At 46.9% G+C, this 22242-nt stretch overlaps 1 protein-coding gene across 2 annotated transcripts in view; it reads left to right on the plus strand.

Moving 5' to 3' along the window:
* The window catches only part of LOC125435056 (1-phosphatidylinositol 4,5-bisphosphate phosphodiesterase beta-1), a 678436-nt gene that overhangs the window by 423596 nt on the left and 232598 nt on the right, over positions 1–22242 (plus strand). For both annotated transcript variants that reach the window (XM_048501078.1, XM_048501071.1), the window contains 2 exons: positions 1473–1573; positions 7503–7669. In XM_048501078.1, the coding sequence (XP_048357035.1) occupies positions 1473–1573; positions 7503–7669 (268 nt within the window). The remainder of the gene's footprint in view (positions 1–1472; positions 1574–7502; positions 7670–22242) is intronic.

The raw sequence follows: 22242 nt of genomic DNA on the forward strand, positions 1-22242 counted from the left end.
ATGGAGTTGGGAAAAGTATAGTTGCAGTGTGAAGGTCTGAATAAGTATATATATATAAACCTTTATTAAGCATAGAATCCATATAACAGCCAACATTGTCCAAACAAGTATCCCATACATGAGAACCATCGCAGGTAATCATTTCAAAGTTTCTATAAGGAACCTAGCTACAAAAGTTAAAATCTCGGAGGCAGAATTGTTTAGTAGAAACATAATCTTCCCCACAGCAGAATATTCATTAAAGATTACAGGACAAAGAGCAAAAAGTCTGGTCCTAGATCCCTCGTATTTGGGTCAGTTGAGCAACGGCTTCTGACAGGTGGTGACTACTCAGATCATATCACCCCTGTGCTGCGCCGTCTGCACTGGCTCCCAGTGGAGTTCCGGATCGTCTTCAAGGTGCTGGTAACAACCTTCAAGGCCTTACGCGGCATGGGGCCCTCATATCTACGGGACCGCATCACCCCTTATGTCCCACATAGGCCACTGCGTTCGGCAGTGGCAGAATTGCTGGTGACCCCTAGCCCCGCGACGATGCGGCTGGCCTCAACCCGGGCCAGGGCCTTTACGGCTCTGGCCCCAGCCTGGTGGAATACCTTGCCTCCATCAGTCCGGGCCCTGCGGGATCTTGGCGAGTTCCGCAGGGCCTGTAAGACAGAATTATTCCACCGGGCCTTTGGTGAGGCCGGCCGCGGTTTTACTGCCCCCCACTGAAATGCTGCCGAATTTCCATCGTTGTCATCTTGGTTGGGCCTGCTATGATTCCATCTGGGCCCACCTGCTCCCTCCCTTCCTTCTTTTCATTTTTCTCTTGCTTTTAGCCTTAGGAACGGGCGCCTGTTTGAACTGTTTTATACTGTTTTGTATTGTTGAATAGCTTGGATCGTTCTAAAATTATTTTTAAATTATTTGTAACTGCTGCCGGAGTTTTAATGTTTAAGTTATGCTGTTGAGTTGCTGTTAATAACAGCCATGTTGTTGAGCCGCCTCGAGCCCTCCGGGGAAGAGGCGGCCTATATAAATCTAAAATATAAATAAATAAATAAATATAAATATATATTCCATGGTTTGAATCGCTGTGATACAGTGAGGACATTTCCGCTCTTGCACGTCGATTTTTCAGAACCTTACTTGTAACATAGAGCAAGGGAAGGAGTTACAATGAGCCCTAGTGATTATCCATCTATGCTTGCGCTCCTGAAGAAAACTCAAATAATCTGCCATGTGATTGATTTTAAATTTGATGTTAAAAAAGAGGGGGGAGCAATTGATTCTCACCTTGTCCTGCAGAACTTGAAACTCTTGATCTAGCAGTCGGTCTGAATAAGTATGGCATGCGGTTAGCCCACTACTTGTGCTTCGAAAGGGCAGGAACAGAAGAAGTCCAGGAGGTTATGGAAGAAGCCGTTCTAATTTACAACGGGGTATGAGATGTTGGACTTTATCTGCTTTATTTTGTTTATCCTTCACAGAATGACTCAATTCCTCAAGAGGACTTCACTCCGGAAGTATACAGAGAGTTCTTGAGCAACATGTGTCCTCGGCCTGAAATCGACCACATCTTCTTAGAGTAGTAAGAAATTATGAAAACCAGCTGTGATGCTTGCTTCTGCCTTTCTTCCCTGGTCGTGGTGGTGTCTTTTGTGCCTGGTGGCCACATACAGTGGTGGGATCCAAAAATTTTAGTAACAGGTTCCCAGGGTGGTGGGATTCAAACTGTGGTGTAGCGCCAATGGGGCTGGGCGGGGCCCGACGGGGCGTGGCTGGGCATTCCTGGGCAGGGCGTTCCTGGGCGGGGCTGTGGCAAGGACGCAGCCGCTGCGCCGGTCCTTGGGCGGGAAACGAATGCACGCAGGCGCAGGCTGCCACGCACGCTGGTGCACCTCCTGCTAGACTGCTTCCAGTTCTGCGCGCTACTGCTGAGAGGAGGGGCGTAACTAAGGCAAAAATCACGTAGCAAAATCACCAATTAGTAACCCCCTCTCGACACACACAAATAATTAGTAACCTACTCTCGGGAACCTGTGAGAACCTGCTGGATCCCACCTCTGGCCACATACATAATTCAGGCCCCGAAACTTGATCACGGCAGCCCAGCATAGATTTCTTTACCTGTTGGTTCTGTTGTTTAACCTCAACAAATGGTGTGTGGCCTTTCTAGTTACGATTAATCACTGAGTTACCTTGTTTGGAATTGAAGAGAAGCTGATTCCTAGATAAGTGTGACTTCCTGGCTTGATTCCTCTTCTGACTTCTTCTAGTTTAAGCTCCATTTCAATACATTTGGGATGGGTAGAGGCTGAGAATGTCACAAGCTGTATGCATTTGACAGGAGGTTTTCCAACCACCCCAAAATTGGCTATATTCATTGTATGCAGTCATATTCACAGCTGATTAGCAGACAACAGGGTTCTTGTTTCGTTATGCCTTAATGTCTTGAAATACTGGAAGCAATTTAATTATAAATTTAATATTTAATGCCGATCTTTCCCCATGGTTTTAATATCAGTTTGTGCAATATTGAACCCTCCCTGCTTTATAGGGCTGATAGTATTCAGCAGAAACTCATGAGAGAAAACACTGATATCCTTATAAATGTATGCTTTGGAACAGGGGGGAGGGGGCAGTTTAGAGAAGGACTATTTGCATAAAACACTCAGCCCTAAATCTTCTTCAATTTCTAAAAAAATGTTTCTAAGACTTTCTTACCTATGTGTGTTTTTCAGGACATTCCAAGGTCTGCATAAGCATAAGCATTTTATTGTCATTGTGCACGCACAACGAAATTTACAGCAGCATGCCTCGTTGCACACAATTTCAGACTCATACCCCATCCTTCCTTTCCCCTTCCTCCACCCATCCCTACACAGCCCCAAACACATCAACACTGAAGCCACGGAGTTCAGCATAGCCACAGCTCTAGAGTAGAAGCTGTCTCTAAGCCTCTCTGTCCTAGTTTTGATAGACCTGTATCGTTTTCCTAAGGGTTCCATCATCCAAGTTCCTCTAATTTTCATTTTTTTTTTCCAAAAAATGGTTACTGTTATTTCTGTTCCATCTGTTACAACATTTCCTCCTCCAGAGGGTATTTTACTCCTCACCGGTTAACCGTAGGATAAAATAACAACAGTCTGCGCTTTCAGGATGTTCCGTCATCTTAATGCAAATCTGAAGTTGAGCCTGCAGGCAAAAACTGGTCGTAATGGGCCGCTGCAAGGGGTTCGTTGCATATCTTGACCTCTGCGTGTTCCTGATATGAATTATTCAGCAGGAAGAGGCTGGTATCAGCATGAGGACTCTCAAGCTACTCTCATCCTTGGGCAAAAACTGGCCCAGCTGGTTTCAGCCAGTGGACTAGGAAAGCAGGTACAATTTTTGAAGGCCCCATATTCTGCTGCCAAGTGTCACTGCCAGCTGCGTGTTTGGCTCACGAGAGAGCCAGGAGCAGGTGGCGCCATGTCTGGCTGGGCATCTCCGTTTTATTTCCACTCTACCTCATGAGCTTCTGGGCATTGAAAAGGGAAAGAAATGGAAGAGCAGCAAGTATGAAGAGAAGAAGAGCTTGGATTTATACCCCACCTTACAGGAGACTCACGGCAGCTTACCAACTGCTTTTCCCTTTCTCTCCCCACAACAGACATCTCGTGAGGCAGGTGGGCTGAGAGATTCCAGAATCCACTATGACCAGCCCAAGGTCAATCAGCAGGCTCTTGTGGAGAAGTGGGGAAAATAAACCTGGTTCACCAGATAAGAGTCTGCCGCTGGTGTGGAGGAGTGGAGAATCGAACCTGGTTCTCCAGATTAGAGTCTACTGCTCTTAACCACTATAACACGTTGGCTCTTATGGTGGCCTATCTTGGGGATGTCTACTCTCACCTTGAGCATTTCCCTTAGGAGCAGGTAAAGCTCGAGCATCAGGGGGTGCTTCCCCACCCAGGTGTTCCTTCAGTCTCCAGACTCTCCAGTCTTGACTCCAGGGGGATATGTTGAGTTGCCCTCCATTTTCCTGTGCAGACGCTGCTGCTACTCCCAGGCTGGGGTTCCTGCAGAAGACTCCTTGGCCTAGGTCTCATTGCCACAGGGTTAGGCTTTAAGGCAGAGGTCTTCAAACTATGGCCCTCCAGATGTTCAGGAACTACAATTCCCATCAGCCTCTGCCAGCATGGCCAAGTAGCAGGGCTGATGGGAATTGTAGTTCCTGAACATCTGGAGGGCCATAGTTTGAAGACCCCTGCTTTAAGGTGACCAAGCCTCCAGAAAGTAACCTGCTGCTCTCCTGATCTTCCAAGCTTTCCTAGCTGCTTGTCTTGCTGCCCTTCTCTAGCTGTCTCTTTCTGCCTTCCTCTGGTCCAGGGGTCTCCAACCTGCGGCTCTCCAGATGTTCATGAAGTACAATTCCCATTGATGGGAATTGTAGTTCATGAACATCTGGAGAGCCACAGGTTGCAGCCCCCTGCTCTGGTCACACCTACTCTATGGTTGCTTTGGCCTGCACCTGATTGGGTCTTTGTTACCCAGGCGCTCTTTATTTCTGAGGAGGCTAATCCTGGCTGCTGTTGCCCTGAAGGCACATCTTCTTTCTGTCCTACCTTCCCCTCCCTCTGAGAGCCAGCATGGTGTAGTAGTTAAGAGCAGGTGGACCGGGTTTGATTCCCCACTCCTCCATATGATCAGTGGAGACTTGTCTGGTGAACTGGATTAGTTTCCCCACCTCTACATTTCTCGACCTTGGGCGAATGATAGCTCTTCAGAACTCTCTCGGTCCCACTTACCTCACAAGTTGTCTTCTTGTGGGGAGAGGAAGGGAAAGGAGTTTGTAAGCTGCCTGGAGTCTCCTTAGAAAAAGGTGAGGTGTGAGTCCAAACTCTTCCTCTTGTTCTCTTCACATTTGCTGCTTTCCGATTTCTTTCTGTCTTCAAGGCCCAGAAGTTCATGAGATGGGATGGAAACAAAATGATGATGCCCAGACAGACATGGCACCGGCACCACCTGCTCTTGGCTCTCTTGTGAGCCAAACACACAGCTGGCAGCGACACTTGGCAGCAGAATATGGGGCTTAAGAGGCTACTGACTGACGCTGCTGCAGGAAGAGGAAGGGAAAGGAGCTTGTAAGCCTCCTTACAGGGGAGAAAGGCATGATATAAATCCAAACTCCTCCTCCTCCTTCTCTTAACCATTGTGCAGCCTTCATGTAGGGCAGGGGTCAGCAACCTTTACCACCCAAAGAGCCATTTTGACCAATTTTCCATGGCCCCGAAGATCTACCGAGCCGGAGAGGCGGCTCCACATGGAGCCACCTCCAGTTTGGCTTCTCCACTCACCTTTCCTGGAGAGACACGCCCATGCTACCCTCTGACCTCCATGCCACGTGGAGCCGCAGTATAAGGCTGAAAGAGTCGCATGGTGTAGGGCTGTTCTCAAGTGCCCTCTTTTTACACCCTACCCAGTAGGATTGGCAACCTCCAAGTGAGGGCTAAAGACTTCCTGGCATTAAAACTGATCTCCAGATTATCCGGATAGCTTGTTTATTTATTTAAAACATTTATTTCAATGGTTTCGGCTGCTTTGGAAGGTGGACTGAGTCGCATTATAACCTACCAGGGTCCCTCTCTTCCCTGAACCACACCATCCCAGTCTCCACGATCAAATCTCCAGGTATTTCTGAACCTGGAGTTGGCACCCCTGCCATCTGGAGAACCCGTGAAGTATACCAGAGCAGCACGGTTCTCCTGCTGGAGTGTGGGGCAGTGGACAGAGGTGGGATCCAGCAGGTTCTCACAGGTTCCCGAGAGTCAGTTACTAATTATTTGTGTGGGCCGGGAGGGGGTTACTAATGGGTGATTTTGCCATGTGATTTTGGCCTTAGTTACGCCCCTCCTCTCAGCAGTAGCGCACAGAACTTGAAGCAGTCTAGCAGGAGGTGCACCGGCGCAGTGGCTGCGTCCTTGCCACAGCCTCGCCCAGGAATGCCCCGCCCCTGGAATGCCCAGCCATGCCCCCGTCATGCCCCGCCCAGCCCCATTGGCGCTACGCCACAGTTTGAATCCCACCACCATGGGAACCTGTTACTAAAATTTTTGGATCCCACCACTGGTAACGGAGGACAAGCAGAGGGGTTTGTCACTGCTTCTGTCTTCTGGACGATGAATCAGACTTGAGAACAGGGTTCTTAGCAGTTGATTTCACATTGTCTCCCTTCCTTGTCTGATAGTTTTAAAGCCTGAACACAGACAAGGAGCCAACACAGTTGTCCTCAGCCACTGCAATAGTTGCCCTCTTGTCTTCACGGTGGGGGCAGGGGGGCGGGATGAGTTGGGAGACACCCACTTCCAGGCCCCTTCCAGGCATAAAAACCTAGTTCTTATGCCTGGAAGCTCCAACCTGCTATTTATTTATTTAGGAAATTTACATCCTTCCTTTTCGCCCTGTCACGGCCACTAGAGCAGCTAACAATTAGCAACAGAACATTATGAAAACAGAGGACAAAACCAATACTGAAATACATCTGTAGACACACAGGTCCCTCCCGCACCTGCAGAATAATGCACTTTAAGAACATAAGAACTGGCCTGCTGGATCAGACCAGAGTCCATTTAGTCCAGCACTCTGCTCTCGCAGTGGCCCACCAGGTGCCTTTGGGAGCTCACATGCAGGAGGTGAAAACAATGGCCTTCTGCTGCTGCTGCTCTTGAGCACCTGGTCTGCTAAGGCATTTGCAATCTGAGATCAAGGCAGATCAAGACTGGTAGCCATAGATCGACTTCTCCTCCATAAATCTGTCCAAGCCCTTTTTAAAGTTATCCAGGTTAGTGGCCATCACCACCTCCTGTGGCAGCATATTCCAAACACCAATCACACTTTCAATCCACTTTCAGTGCACTTTGCAGCTGTGCGGAACAGCAAAATCCACTTTCAAACAATCGTGAAAGTGGATTGAAAGTGCATTATTCTGCAGGTGCGAAAGGGGCCACAGAGGCAGCACTTAAAATATGGGCAGGAGGGAAAAATCACAGCGGGAATATCAGAAGGAACAAAAAGACAGCCTTCGCTTGCTGGCAAAATACAATGCTAGAAGTGGATGGATGAATATAAATGAAGGAAGTGTTACATCATTTGGGGGCCAACACTGAGAAGGCCTTTTCCCAGGTTTCCATTTGCCTAACTTCCAAATGTGGGGGCACCAAAGTAGGGTCTCAGAAGCTGTCTGTAGTGATCGAGCAGGTCTATTTTGAAGTAGTTGTCTTTAAGGTATGCTGTTCCTAATACTCTAGAGCAGGGGTGTCCAACGCTGGTGCCCCAGATGTTCACAGACTGCCATTCTCATTGGGGCTGATGGGAATGGTAGTCTATGAACACCTGGGGCACCAGAGTTGGACACTCCTGCTCTAGAAGGTTTTACTTCACTGCTTTTTCCTACGAAATGATAATGAAGTAGAACTTGTTTGTATATGTGGTGGTGGTAATTTTCCTTCCTCCTCCTCCTCCATTTCAATCTTCTGCAGTGGGGCCAAGACCAGGCCGTATCTTACCGTTGATCAGATGATGGAATTTATAAACTCGAAGCAACGGGACCCGCGTCTAAATGAAATTCTCTATCCACCCTTGAAGCAAGAACAGGTTCAGCAGCTGATTGAGAAATATGAACCCAATAACAGTCTGGCTAAGAAAGGTCAGTAATTTTCATTATCTTCCACAGTCTGTTTCTGGTTTCAAACAATGAACAAATTGTGGCGGACAGATATGCTCCGGAGCACGCCTTGTTTCAGATTTAATATTTCCAACCGGTTGGCCTCACAGTTGACAGCTGTGAAGTAGTTAAAATTTAAATACTGGAGTTTGGTGTGCTTTTCCTTGCTGCTTTTCAGCTCAGGGGTTAGAGAATTCAAGGCATATAAATGTAATCACAGGGATAATCATTATTTACTTGAATCTGAAATTTGCAAAATGGGGGAGACTTATCAACCAACCTCACACTAGAATAGAATAATAATTTATTTACGGTCAACGACTGGTATAAAAACCTCTCTCAGTGGTGGCGAACCTTTGGCACTCTAGATGTTATGGACTACAATTCCCATCAGCCCCTGCCAGCATGGCCAGTCATTGTCATTGCCAGTGATATGGTCAGTCATTGCCAGTAATATAGCATTTACATTAATTAATACATGGATTAAAAGTTAATCACCATTGTAAGAGGTACCTGTAAAACCCTACTTAAAACTCTGACTTTCAACAAATTAAACTGGACATTAAAACTGTATCATGTTTAAAAGGCATCTCGTTCCTTGCCATCTGACCGCCCGGTGTCTCTTTCTATATTTACAAATTGATGTACAAAAGCCCACCCACCCTAGCATTGGGAGGGGGAGGGGAAGGAGGGGTGGCATGCAAGAGGAGGGAGGGGAGGGTGGCATGCAAGGGAGGAGGGGGAGGGGCCCCGACATCTGGACTTGGCCCATCCACCCTAGCATTAGGAGGGGGAGGGGAAGGAGAGGTGGTATGCAAGGGAAGGGGAGGGAGGGGAGCAGAGGGAGTGAGGGATGGCATGCAAGGGAGGAGAGGGAAGGGGAGGGGGCCGGCATCTGGACATGCCCCACCCACCCTAGTAGAAAGAGAGGGAAAGGAAGGAGTGGCATGCAAGGGAAGGGGAGGGTGGGGAGGGAGTGAAGGGTGGCATGCAAGGGAGGAGAGGGGGGAGGGATGCATTCTAATTTGGAGGAACCGGGTTTGATTCTTGGCGCTGTCACTTGAGCTGTGGAGGCTTATCTGGGGAATTCAGATTAGCCTGTGCACTCCCACACACGCCAGCTGGGTGACCTTGGGCTAGTCACAGCTTTTCAGAGCTCTCAACCCCACCCACCTCACAGGGTGTTTGTTGTGAGGGGGGAAGAGCAAGGAGTGAGTGGGAGTGCACAGGCTAATCTGAATTCCCCAGATAAGCCTCCACAGCTCAGGCGGCAGAGCGGGGAATCAAACCCGGTTCCTCCAGATTAGAGTACACCTGCTCTTAACCCCTATGTCACTGCTGCTCCCAGTGCTCAAGGTATTACTTGACTCTGTAATTTAATTTATTATATAATGTGATATAGAATAATTAAACCAGCCTGAAACGACCTATTTCTAAATGGAATAAAGTGTGAATTGAAAAGATTATTTGAACTGCATTTGTACGAAAGACAGCACATACGCCTTTAACTTTGCCATCCATTTCATGGGACATTTATGATAAATGTGGATTATGGAATGCATTGTGAAGAACTAATGTAGTGACTAAGAGCAGGTTCCAAAGAAGGCAATTTCAAGGCCAGGTGAAGGAATATGGTCATGAATACAAAGAGAGAAAGACCGGCTGAGAATATTGAGTGAAAAGGGAATAGAGACAGAGGAATTGTTGGGAAGATGGATTTTGGGTCTCAGGAGTGGTGGAAAAAAAATGTAATGAATGGCAAAGCTTGATGGAGCATGCTGGGAAAAGAAGGATGCGAAGATTAGAAAGGGACAGAAGTTCAGAAAGCAAGAAAAATATAAAATTAAGGAAGGAGCAGAAGGGAGGTGGTGGAAGAGTGCGGAAAAGAAAGGCGAATTTTTGAAGAATGTCATTTCAGGCACCAGGGACTACCTAGCTGTTTTGTCTCATAAAAAACCCCTGCCACTATTGAAGTTTTCTCTATTCTCATAAAACAATAATGGAGTTAGACAGACTGTAGAAGTAGAACAATAAACAGGAAAGAAAGATTTATTTGTATATGAAAGATTGGTTTGGAAATGTAGAAGGAGGAAGAAAGATTACACTTGAATGCAGAAATCATGAGCCCATATTATTCCTTCTCTCCAACTCAGAAAGCTACAGGCCCCCACCCTTGCAAGATTCTTTTCCTTTCACAAATGGCTTCTCTTGCTGTGGAACAAAACTTCTCACCATGTTCCTGGCATCCTCGAATCATAGAGATGGAAGGGGCCAAACAGGCCATCTATTTCTATGACCTGCTCAATGCAGGATCAGCCTAAAGCTACTCCTTCTCTTTTATAACATCTTTTTCTATTGTTTTTCTGTTTCTCTACCCTTACCAGCCTTGGCCATTGGGTATGAGACAAAGGAAGTGGAGCCCACAATTTAAAGTTAGACCCAACCAAGCCCAGTGGAGTTTGAGGGCAGGGCCAGAGGTAGGATCCAGCAGGTTCTGACAGGTTCCCGAGATTAAGTTACTAATTATTTGTGTGTGCCGAGAGGGGGTTACTCATTGGTGATTTTGCCACGTGATTTTTGCCTTAGTTACGCCCCTCCTCTCAGCAGTAGTGCGCAGAACTTGAAGCAGTCCAGCAGGAGGTGCACCGGCATGCGTGGCAGCCTGCGCCTGCGTGCATTTGTTTCCCACCCAAGGACCGGCTGCTCCGCCCCCGGAATGCCCGGCCATGCCCCCGTCGTGCCCCGCCCAGCCCCATTGGCGCTATGCCACAGTTTGAATCCCACCACCATGGGAACCTGTTACTAAAATTTTTGGATCCCACCACTGGGCGGGGCACACAGCTCAACACTGAGCAGTGCTTGACCTGGGTGCCATTTTTAGAAGATACACCCCTGTGGTGATCCTGTGGCGAGAGCCAAAATGGTTTAGTGGTTAAGAGCAGGTGGATTCTAATTTGGAGAACCGGGTTTGATTCCCTACTCCTCCACCTGAGTGGCAAAGTCTTATCTGCTGAACTGGATTTGTTTTCCCACACCTCCACATGAAGTCTGCTGGGTGACCTTGGGCTAGTCACAGTTCTTCAGAACTCTCTCAGACCCACCTACCTCAAAAGGTGTCTCTCAGACCCACCTACCTCAAAAGGTGGCCAATTGGCCATGCTGGCAGGGGCTGATGGGAATTGTAGTGCATGAACATCTGGAGAGCCACAGGTTGCAGAGCGCTGATTTAGATAATTCAGCCTTTTGTTATTTGTGGGATGCTAGGATAGTATTACACACAGTGGTGGGATCCAAAAATTTTAGTAACAGGTTCCCATGGTGGTGGGATTCAAACTGTGGTGTAGCACCAATGGGGCTGGGCGGGGCATGACAGGGGCATGGCCGGGCATTCCGGGGGTGGGGCATTGCTGGACGGGTCTGTGGCAAGGATGCAGCCACTGCGCCGGTCCTTGGGTGAGAAACAAATGCACGCAGGCACAGGCTGCCATGCACGCCGGTGCACCTCCTGCTAGACTGCTTCAAGTTCTGCGTGCTACTGCTGAGGAGCGGAGGAGGGGCGTAACGAAGGCAAAAATCACGTGGCAAAATCACCAATTAGTAACCCCCTCTCAGCACACACAAATAATTAGTAACCTACTCTCGGGAACCTGTGAGAACCTGCTGGATCCCACCTCTGATTACACAGTAGCTATACCTATAACCTTTTGCTACTAGCCCCGGTTCCCGCTCATGCAGTACAAATATATCCATTCCAGAGATTTCTCCTCAGTTTAAGTCTTAATATTTTTTTAGGTGAATAAATGCATTCCTACTACATTTGAGGCTTTATTTAAGTATATTGAATTTTCTCACAATCATCCACTTTTTTTTGTTTAGAGAAGGAACGCACATGAAAGCCAGTTAGACAAATACGAAAAGGCAGGGATGCATCTATTACGAAAAAGCAATTGCGATCCTGTCTCTTCTCATCTAGCGGTTGAGGACAGATCCTGGATCTCTAGCCTGGTGGGGTGATATATAATGTGTGCAAACGTAAATGCATATGCTATCATATAGACAGCCTGTATTGCTACTTATTGACTTGTACTGTAAACAGTAATTACTCATTCAGATGTGATGTGCAGTTTGAGAAAGATAGGCGGTGAAAATCAAGAAAGATACCTCAGGATGCTAATTAGGAATTATTCGGCTCACCAAAAAGCAATTCCATGCATAGCTGTTACCCATCTTCTTTTGCCTGATGGCTTGATAGTGTTGTTTGCATGTGAGCATTTCTCCATATGCATGCAGAGGGATTTATCAGAAAATGTAGCCCGATGCAAAATCTGAGTGTCCTCCCCCCCCCCCAGTATGGGCGGCTGTCCTCTCCCACCATGACCAGGGGGAAGGAGGAGGGCGTGGGGGCGATTTTCTCACACCTCTCCCTCTCGCATTTTCTCTTCTGTGCGGGTAAATTTATTCACGCGTAAACCCATGAATACATGAAGCGGTGATTCAACAGATGGACAAGGCACTGAGTCAATGCATCAGCTAAAAAAAAAATGAAACATTTGGAGGAGGTGAGTGCGGACAAACGTTGTGGTGAAGGGGGGATCGAAAACGTCCCGGAAACACTCTAAACGATTTGTACGGAAAAGGCCCCTGCAACATTTTTTTATAAAGGTTTGACATGGAACTGATGGGGGACCGAAGCAATGAAAGGAAAATGGAAGATGGTGGACAGAAGCAATGAAAGAAAAATGGAAGGTGTGATTGCCTAACATTGACAAAGTTCAGAAAGCAGGACTGAAGGAATGTGGTGTGAGGGGAAAGGAAGTGGCACAAACAGGAGAAAGAAAGAGGAAGAAGGAAGGAAGTGGGGGAGATTAAAGAGACTCCTTGCATCTCACATAAAGTAAGCTTTGCTGAGAGCAAGAGAGAGACTGGTGTAAGTTTTCCCATGGCTGAGCGAGAGCCTACCACTCATTAATAAAGGCCCGATCCTCCAGCCACCTTTACAAGTTGACTCCCAGGATGATGATGATGATGATGATGAAGAAGAAGAAGAAGAAGAAGAAGAAGAGGAGTTTGGATTTATATCCCCTCTTTCTCTCCTGTAGGAGACTCAAAGGGGCTTACAATCTCCTTGCCCTTCCCCCCTCACAACAAACACCCTGTGAGGTAGGTGGGGCTGAGAGAGCTTCGAGAAGCTGTGACTAGCCCAAGGTCACCCAGCTGGCATGTGTGGGAGTGCACAGGCTAATCTGAATTCCCCAGATAAGCCTCCACAGCTCAGGCGGCAGAGCTGGGAATCAAATCCGGTTTTTCCAGGTTAGATACACGAGCTCTTAACCTCCTGCGCCACTGCTGCTCTTCAGACCTGGATTTCTTCTACCAGGGGTCCTTTTTCTCTGTCAAGTTCACAATAGTGTATATTTGGAATTGTTGTTTCCACATCAGGTGAGCATAATAAGCTGCCTAATGATTTTTGAAACACGCATGCTACTGTCTCCAGTGTTCTCAAGTAGATTTTCAAACTTCACACGGGGTGCTCAATTTCCATGACATTTATTTATTTAGGTTATTTATTGACCCACTTTTCCGGCCAGAAGGTGAATTGAAGCCTGGGAGAAAATCCAGGCTTCTGTGGCCAATAAATGCTAATGAGGAAATCTTGGAGGCAGTTTGTTTTTTGACCAGTGGTTTCAGGGAAGAAGGAGAAGGAGAGTTTGGATTTATATCCTGCGTTTCTCTACTGTGAGGAGTCTCACAGCAGCTCACAAACTCCTTCCCTCCCACTCCCCACAACAGACATCTTGTGAGGTAGGAGTCCTGAGAAACTGTGACTGGTACCTTTCCAGCAGGATGTGGAAAGGTACGATACTTCACAAAGATTTTAGTATTCCTAAAATGAATTCCCCCCCGACACCCCCCCCCCCCCGACTTGCCTCCAGTTAAAAAAGACTAATACATAAGGTAGCATCTTAGCCTCCATTTAATTGTTATTCTTCTTCCACTGTTGAAACTATTGGGTTTTTATACCCTTTGGTCTCGCTAGTCTAAATCTGCGTTCGCTAAAGAGCTTAAAAACTACTTGTGTGTTGAGGCCTTTGACAGTTTGATGGGTCTGTCTCCTAGGCAACGGACCATCCTGGCAGAAGAAGAAAGTACAAAGCTGGGAAGGCCCCGCTTTTACACTTTGAAGACACCTTAATAATGCAGTGCTATTTTAAATATAGCATCTAACATAAACCACATTTCTTGTAAGGCACACTTTGTGTAACCGGGGCATTGCTGGCAGCACGTCTTGGAAGAGACAGAGTCCCTGTTGAAAAAGAAGCTCAGTTTCTTCTTAGAACCTGTTGTTTAGCTGTGGTCAGAAACCCAAATAAGATGGAGGGTGGGTGGATGATGGGGTTTGAAATTTTGAAGGAGGAGGGGGAGAAGGAGTTTGGATTTATATCCCACCTTTCTCCCTTGTAAGAAGACTCACGAGGTGGCTTTCAAGCTCCTTTCCCTTCCTCTCCCCACAACAGACACCCTGTGAGGTAGGTGGGGCTGAGATAATTCCGAAGAACTGTGACTAGCCCAAGTCACCCAGCAGGAATGTAGGAGTGTAGAAACACATCTGGTTCACCAGATAAGCTTCTGCCACTCAAGTGGAGGAGTGGGGAATCAAACCCGGTTCTCCAGGTTAGAATCCACCTGCTCTCAACCACTACACCATTCTGGCTCTCCATGTTTGCCATAGTTACAGTCTCTGTCTGTTAGCAATTCCTGGTTAAGTTATGCATACTTGTTTGCCCTCACCCTTGAGCTAGGCGTGTTGGTAGAGAGTTCAGCAAGTCACAGCTGACTTACGATGACCTCGTTGGGTTTTCAAGGCAAGAGACAAGCAGAGGTCATTCCCCCTCACCTGCCTCCATGTCACAACCCTGATAGTCCTTGGAGGTCTTACATCCAAATAATAGCCAGGATTGAGCAAGCACCAAGTTCAAATAGCAGCAGCAGAAGGCCCTTGCTTTCACCTCCTGCACGTGAGCTCCCAAAGGCACCTGGTGGGCCACTGCAAGTAGCAGAGAGCTGGACTAGATGGACTCTGGTCTGATCCAGCTGGCTTGTTCTTATGTTCTTCTTCTTATGTTCTTATGACTCTTCTTAGCTTCTGAGATCCAGTGAGATCCAACCCTAGCCTTTGCCATCCAGGTCAGCACAGGCATAGATGACTGATTTATACAGGACGATAGACATTGTTGATTTTTGTGTATTGGCATGAATGTGATAAGAGGCAAAAGCCCTTTATTTTATTCATGTTCTCTTCTTTTGTTTTTGGTTTACTGGGTCTTTCCCACATTCAGATGACCCATCAGGCTGTGGTGGGTGTTCCACAATCTATTGGGCGGCAACTTGTATCTCTGTGAAGGATTAGTCTACAGCAGGGGTCAGCAACCCGTGGCTCCAGAGCCACATGTGGCTCTTTCGTCCTCGTACTGCAGCTCCGCAGCAGCGATGCCAACAACGGCAAGTTGCCCTTGGGACACAGCAACGCGCCTCCTTCCCCGCCCCTCCTCCCTCCCTCCAGCGTCCTTTCCTCTCCTTCCTTTGTCTGTTGCCTGGGAAGGAGAGGAAAGGATGCTGGAGGAAGGAAGGAAGGAAGGAAGGAAGGAAGGAAGGAAGGAAGGAAGGAAGGAAGGAAGGAAGGAAGGAAGGAAGGAAGGAAGGAAGGAAGGAAGGAAGGAAGGAAGGAAGGAAGGAAGGAAGGAAGGGGCGGGGTAGGAGGCGTACTCACCACTTCCCAAATGCAACTTGCCATTGTTGGCGTCACCACCACTGTCTATCCCACCCGCTTGGCTGAAGGCAGGGCTTGGGGAGGCCGAGGGCGGGGCTTGGGGAGGCAGGGCCAAATGGCTCTTTGGGTGCTAAAGGTTGCCGACCCCTGGTCTACAGTATGCAGCCACCTAGGCCTCTTTCGCACATGAAGAACAATGCCCTTTCAGGTCCCTTTCAGTGCACTTTGCAGCTGTGAGGAATAGCAAAATCCACTTGCAAACAATTGTGAAAGTGGATTGAAAGTGCATTATTCTGCATGTGTGTAAGGGGCTCTAGTGAGGCCAGTTTGCATTTGCCTTGGCAGCTTGGTGCTTGCATGAACATGGTAAGATTTTTCGGATCACAACTTGAACCCAGGCACAGACTTGGGCCCAAAGTTCTTGTGACTCTTTTAAGTCTCATCCTCACAACATTTTCAGCCTGTGGTGGGCTTGTTGATCTCTGCTTGGGTGGTTAACGGTTGTGTGAAGGCTACATGCTTTTCTTAATCGCACACTAAACAGAGTACAGGTTGGGCCTTTCGTATACGATAGTTTACCTCATTTGCAAAATTAGACTCAGAAATGTGAAATGGGAATTGAAATGGGCACCTTCTAGTAGGAGGGTCCAACTCTGGTGCTTCGGATGTTCACGGACTACAATTCCCATCAGCCCCTGCTGGCATGGTGCCAGAGTTGGGACACCTCTGGTCTAGTCTATATGAAAACAGAAGGGGGAGAGGGAATATTAAAGAGCATATTGCCAATGGTCAAGCATAATGTTCAATTGAGCTTTCTAAACCACCTTCTTCGGACAGCATGGCGTAGCCGCAGTGGTTCAGAGTGGCGGAGTCGAATCTGGTGAACCAGGTTTGTTTCCCTGTTCCTCCACATGAAGCCTGCTAGGTGACCTTGGGGTAGTCACAGTTCTATCTGAACTCTCTGACCCTCACCTACTTCACAGGGTGTCTGTTGTGGGGAGGGGAAGGAAAGGTGATTATAAACTGCTTTGAGACTTAAAGGTAGAGAAAAGCAAGGTATAAAAACCAGAGCGAATGTGGTGTAATGGTTAAGAGCAGCTGGACTTCAATCTGGAGAACCAGGTTTGATTCCCCATTCTCCACAGGAGTGACGGACTCTTATCTGGTAAACCAGATTTGTTTCCCTGCTCCTGCATTCCTGCTGGGTGGCCTTGGGCCAGTCACAGAACTTTCTAAGCCCCACCTACCTCACAAGGTGTCTGTTGTGGGGAGAAGAAGGGAAAGGAGTTTGTAAGCTGCTTGGAGAAGCCTTACAAAAGAGAAAGGTGGGATATACATCCAAACTCTTTCTTCTTCTTGTATTCTTTTTCTTCCTCCTCAGTCACTAGTCATTGTTCATTAGGTCCTCAAGCTGTAACCTGTTGTGGTCTGTCTGCGTAGCTCCTGAGATAGTATCTGCCCTTCAGAATCCTCTCACAGGTATCCTAGCAACCCTTCATTGCTCCAGGGGATGCTGCCCTGTTCATCCTCCAACTTACCCCATGCAGCTTCTCCATTTGTCCACTGGTTCTTTCTGCCAGAGCCCGAAGAGCATCTGTATTCATTGGGTTAGGCATTTATTGCTCTTTTCAGTAATGCGATCCCAGCTTGGAACATGACATTGTTCCTGGGCATCCGATCGAGCTTTTTATTTTGTTTATCCAAGGCAAACCCTTCATTCTCAGCCAAGTCTGTTCTCCAGGCAGCTTTACTATAAAGGTACAATTAGGAATATGAAAGAAATATATGCACACACCAAAGAAGCCACTGCCCCCCCCCCAAAAAAGGAGCAGGTTTCTGTGGCCTAAAACTAAGGCTCCTTCCGCACATGCAGAATAATGCACTTTCAAACTGCTTTCAGTGCTCTTTGAAGCTGTGCGGAATAGCAAAATCCACTTGCAAACAGTTTTGAAAGTGGTTTGAAAACGCATTATTCTGCGTGTGCGGAAGGGGCCTAATAAAATGAATTTCAATTGAGATAAATGTAAAGTTCTGCATTTAGATAGGAGAGAAATCAAATGCATGATTACAGGATGAAGGAGACTTATCTGGCAACTGGGGGTCTTATTTATTTATTTATTTGGATTTATTAACTGCTCCACCCCCGTAGGGCTCTGAGTAGACCGTACATTGAACAGGAGTCAGTGAGTGTGTTGGCTGGGGTGCACACCTTTGCACGGAGGTGCTTTTTCATTCACCCCCCCTCCGCTGCGTAGCTACAAAGCCTGGCAGGCACGGACCTCCACAGCCATACTGCCGTCCCTGTGTCCCTCCATAGCTATGAAGCAGAGAGACAGGGACTGGGGAAAAAAGGAAACCGTGGCCAAGTAACGCGTTTCCCGGGGCAACCATTTGCTCGGCCGTGACTGCAATCCACTTTAAAACAAGAGAATCGCAAATAGTTCAGTTCTTTAACATCCCGGGGGTGGGGGTGGAACGTGAAGCGGACTCGCGTTAGGAGCGGGATCCATGCGAAGTCCCATCCCCCCAACACAAGTTTTATAATGTTGTTAGCTTGCATTTATTGGCCTGTGCGGAAGGGGTCTCCGAGGTTTCCCATTCAGTAACTGATTGTTTGGCAATTTTATTTGTCACATTCCTAGACCCGACATGGGTACCGTTGGCCCAGATGCTTGGTGTACAAGGAGAGCACGCAGAACACTTCCCCACATGTCCTTGTATGTCTTATTCCTACAAACCTCCCAAAATCTGTGTTCCTTGCATGAGCCTCTTACTGCAAAAAAACCGCTTCGTGTGTCAGATTCTCGAATGTGGAAATAACAGAGACCATAGGAAAGTCCAAAAGCAGTTTATTCCAGGCGATACGAAGAGTAACAATGTAAAGCAGGATCTAAGCTAGAGAGCTCAGATCCAGGACTTGTATCCTTTAATTCCGCCCCCCCCCCCCGTTTCGCCCCACACCAAATGTCCACTACAGTTTCTACTACAAAGCTACAAAGAACCTGGGAACCTTTCACACCTCTTTGAAGATGGGCTGGTGCCAGGAGATTGCTAGAAAGGGAAGAGGGAAACAGGAAAACAATTGCAAATCACACACAGCAAGACATCAAGATACTGACAGGCATGGTCCTGACATCATGTAGGGATCCCTGTTCTGTCGTAATGAAAGGAAGAGCATCAGTTCCATGTAGGAACTTCAGGATGTCTCCTGAGCTGCGTGCTTCTCTTGAAAATTGTCTGGCTCAATGTGTTGAAGGCAGAGGCGTACCTCCCATTGGGCAAAGTGGGCAGCTGCCCTGGGCGCCACCTTGTGGTGGGCGACAAAATTGCAGGTTTGTGAGGGATTTTGTATTTTCAGTGTTTCTTTCAAGCTTTTTGGCCTTGCAGGGCGCAGATTTTAGGCTAGCAGCTTCTCAAAAATTCTCAGGGATTTTTTGGGAGATTCTCCTGATGATATCACCCAAGTTTTGGTGATTAGGGAGTCCAAAGTTATGGACTCCCCAAAGGGAGTGCTCCTCCATCCCCATTGTTTCCAATGGGAGCTAATAGGAGATGGGCTACACCTTGAGGGTCCATAACTTTGGACCCCCTGAACCAGACTTCACCAAATCTGAGTGGTATCATCAGTAGGGTCTCACGTAAGATACCTCTGGAAATTTTGGTGCTGCTATCTTAACTAATTGCACCCCTGACAACAGGCACCCCTTAAATTTTCCCCAGATTCTCTTTAAATCTCACTCCCCTTCCCACCAATGCTTGTTTCGCTTCACTTTCTTTTTATTCTCCTCCAGTGCCTAATAAAGGCTTGTTGTTGTTGTTGTTTGTTATCAAATCTATCCTCGGGCATGGATTTAAAGGGAGAATCTGAGGTCCCCAGTTTAAACACCATTTAAACTTCGATGCTGTTTCGGGGGGTGGATTCCAGGCATCACCTTGTTTAAAACTAGGGGACGCCCAGATTTAAATCCCACCTAAAGGGAGAGTCTGGGCCCCCCCCCAGTTTAAATGACATTGAAAAGTGATGCTGTTTCCCCCAATTATGGGACTGGATACAACACCATAAAATGTTTTCATAGCAGTAATAAAACATTTTGAAAGCATTTTGAAAATGTTTTCCAAACTATGGGCTGTGTGGGGATGTTCTATAATGTGATGGTGGACTTTGAAACGACCTGGTGGAAAAAATCATTGTTTGGTCATGGTGGGGGAGGGTGGCCACCCATGGGGGGGGGGGCATCAAACTCAGGTTTTGCCCAGGGCTCAAGTTCGCCTAGGTATGCCCCTGGTTGAAGGGAGAGGGAATCATCTCTCCGAATCTGGTGCAATATCCCGATTTGCATCACTTCACAAATTTTCTCCTGCGTATGTTTTTATAATGACACGTAAGTATAAATAAAATGGGAATGAACCAAAAGCCGCGTGTTGATCTGACTACACAGAATGGATCCCTCTCTGCTAGCTTTTCCTTCTGTGCGGCAGGTGTCCTTGTTAATGAAGCTCTGTTCTAAGCTTAGCCAAAGAGCTTCTTGTAATGTGAAATCCTCCCGACTGTTTATGTAGCAGCTCCCTGTCAGCAAACAGACGAAACTTTGAAGCACTTTACATCCTTAATTAAGTGGAAGATAAATTCCACGTATAAAAAGGAGCCGAATTAAAAGAGGCTGCCAAAGGGCAATAGTTTTTTCTCCCAGGATGAGAACCTAAAGCGGCAGCCGGCGTGGCCAAGGACAGTGGACTCTAATCTGGAAAACCGGGTTTGATTCCCCACTCCTCCACAGGAGTGGCAGACTCTTATCTAGTGAACTGGATTTGTTTCCCCACTCCTACATCCAAAGCCTGCTGGGTGACTTTGGGCTAGTCACAGTTCTTTCAGAACTTTCCCAGCCCCACCTATCTTAACAGGGGGTCTGTTGTGGGGAGAGGAAGGGAAAGGTGTTTTTCAGCTGCTTTGAGTACAGGAGAGAAAGGCGGGGCATCTGAACTCTTCTATCTTTAGGGCAAAATTTGCTCACTTGATCATTTTTATTACTGATGTCATTTTGGAAGGGTACCACTTTGGCTGGAACTGGCAACAGTGATGGCAAGTGTCAGGGAGGTCTTATAACAAGACACCTTGTCTGTTTCTGCCAGATATACAATTGACAATTTTCAGATAGTAGACTTGTTTTTGAAAAACCACTTGTTTTTTCTACATTTATTGTACACATTTATTATTTTGAAGGTTCTTGGCTATCACATTTGTCACACAATATTGTAAACAGTTTAGTTTGTAACTTTCCTTCTAAGTTTAGGTTTAATAACTCAGTTTGAGTTTAACAGCTTGGTTTGTAACTTTCACTTCTCCAACAGGAATTCTCCCACCCAGCCTAAATTATGGATACTTATTCAACGAGCTGATAGTTGTATAGCCTGTTATTTACCAGTTTATTGCCCCTCCTATGCCTATTCCCCTTTTATATCTTTTTATCGGTCTTTTCATAGTTTTTGTTCCTTTTTAACATTGTTATCCTGTAGTTTTATGTTTCCATAGTTTTTTTGTGTTTCCAATTCCTTATTCATAGTAGATTCTTTCAGATATATCTTTATAATTTCAAAACATTTAGTTATATTTTATTTACCTTATGCTGCTCTAGGATGCTCTATTACCGTAATAAAAATTGATTGAGCAGTGGCGTAGGAGGTTAAGAGCTCGTGTATCTAATCTGGAGGAACCGGGTTTGATTCCCAGCTCTGCCGCCTGAGCTGTGGAGGCTTATCTGGAGAATTCAGCAAAGTCCAGGCCAAAGTAACCGTTCTCAGTTCTTTATTGTGCTGGCAGTCATAGTCAGATACAGGCAATGTGAGGTCTGAGAGCCTGTGATAGTAGATTTTACACAGTGGCATTTCACGCTCCCGCCAATACAGAATAAACAAAGCAAATACTCAAAGCAATGCAGAATAAACAAAGCATAGTTTCATACAGGCAAGTAGAGATAACCTACAAGCAAAAATCCCCAACCTAGGCAGAAAGCTAGAAGCAGCCGGTGGCCACCTCCCAAGGATAGATCACACACTAACCACATCCTGACAATAGGAATAGGAAGGAGACTGAGAAAAATTGGAGACTGGATTTGGGCGTCTTAGTTGATAGTTCCATGGGAATGTCAACTCAATGCATGGCTGCTGTGAAAAAGGCAAACTCTATGCTGGGGATAATTAGGAAGGGAATTGAGAATAAAACTGCAAAGATTGTCATGCCCTTATATAAAGCAGTGGTGCGACCGCACTTGGAGCACTGTGTTCAGTTCTGGTCGCCACATCTCAAAAAGGATATCGAAGAGGTAGAAAAAGTGCAGAGAAGGGCAACGAGGGTGATTGAGGGACTGGAGCACCTTCCTTATGAGGAGAGGCTGCAGCGTTTGGGACTCTTTAGTTTGGAGAGGAGACATCTGTTGGGGGATATGATTGAAGTCTATAAAATTATGCATGGGGTAGAAAATGTTCACAGAGAGAAAATTTTCTCTCTCACAATACTAGAACCTGGGGGCATACATTGAAAATGCTGGGGGGAAGAATTAGGACTAATAAAAGGAAGCACTTCTTCACACAACGTGTGATTGGTGTTTGGAATGTGCCGCCACGGGAGGTGGTGATGGCCACTAACCTGGATAGCTTTAAAAAGGGCTTGGACAGATTTATGGAGGAGAAGTCAATCTCTGGCTACCAATCTTGATCCTCCTTGATCTCAGATTGCAAATGCCTTAGCAGACCAGGTGCTTGGGAGCAGCAGCAGCAGCAGCAGGCGACC

The sequence above is a fragment of the Sphaerodactylus townsendi genome, linkage group LG01 (genome assembly GCF_021028975.2).
Source record: "Sphaerodactylus townsendi isolate TG3544 linkage group LG01, MPM_Stown_v2.3, whole genome shotgun sequence".
NCBI classification, from domain to species: Eukaryota; Metazoa; Chordata; class Lepidosauria; order Squamata; family Sphaerodactylidae; genus Sphaerodactylus; species Sphaerodactylus townsendi.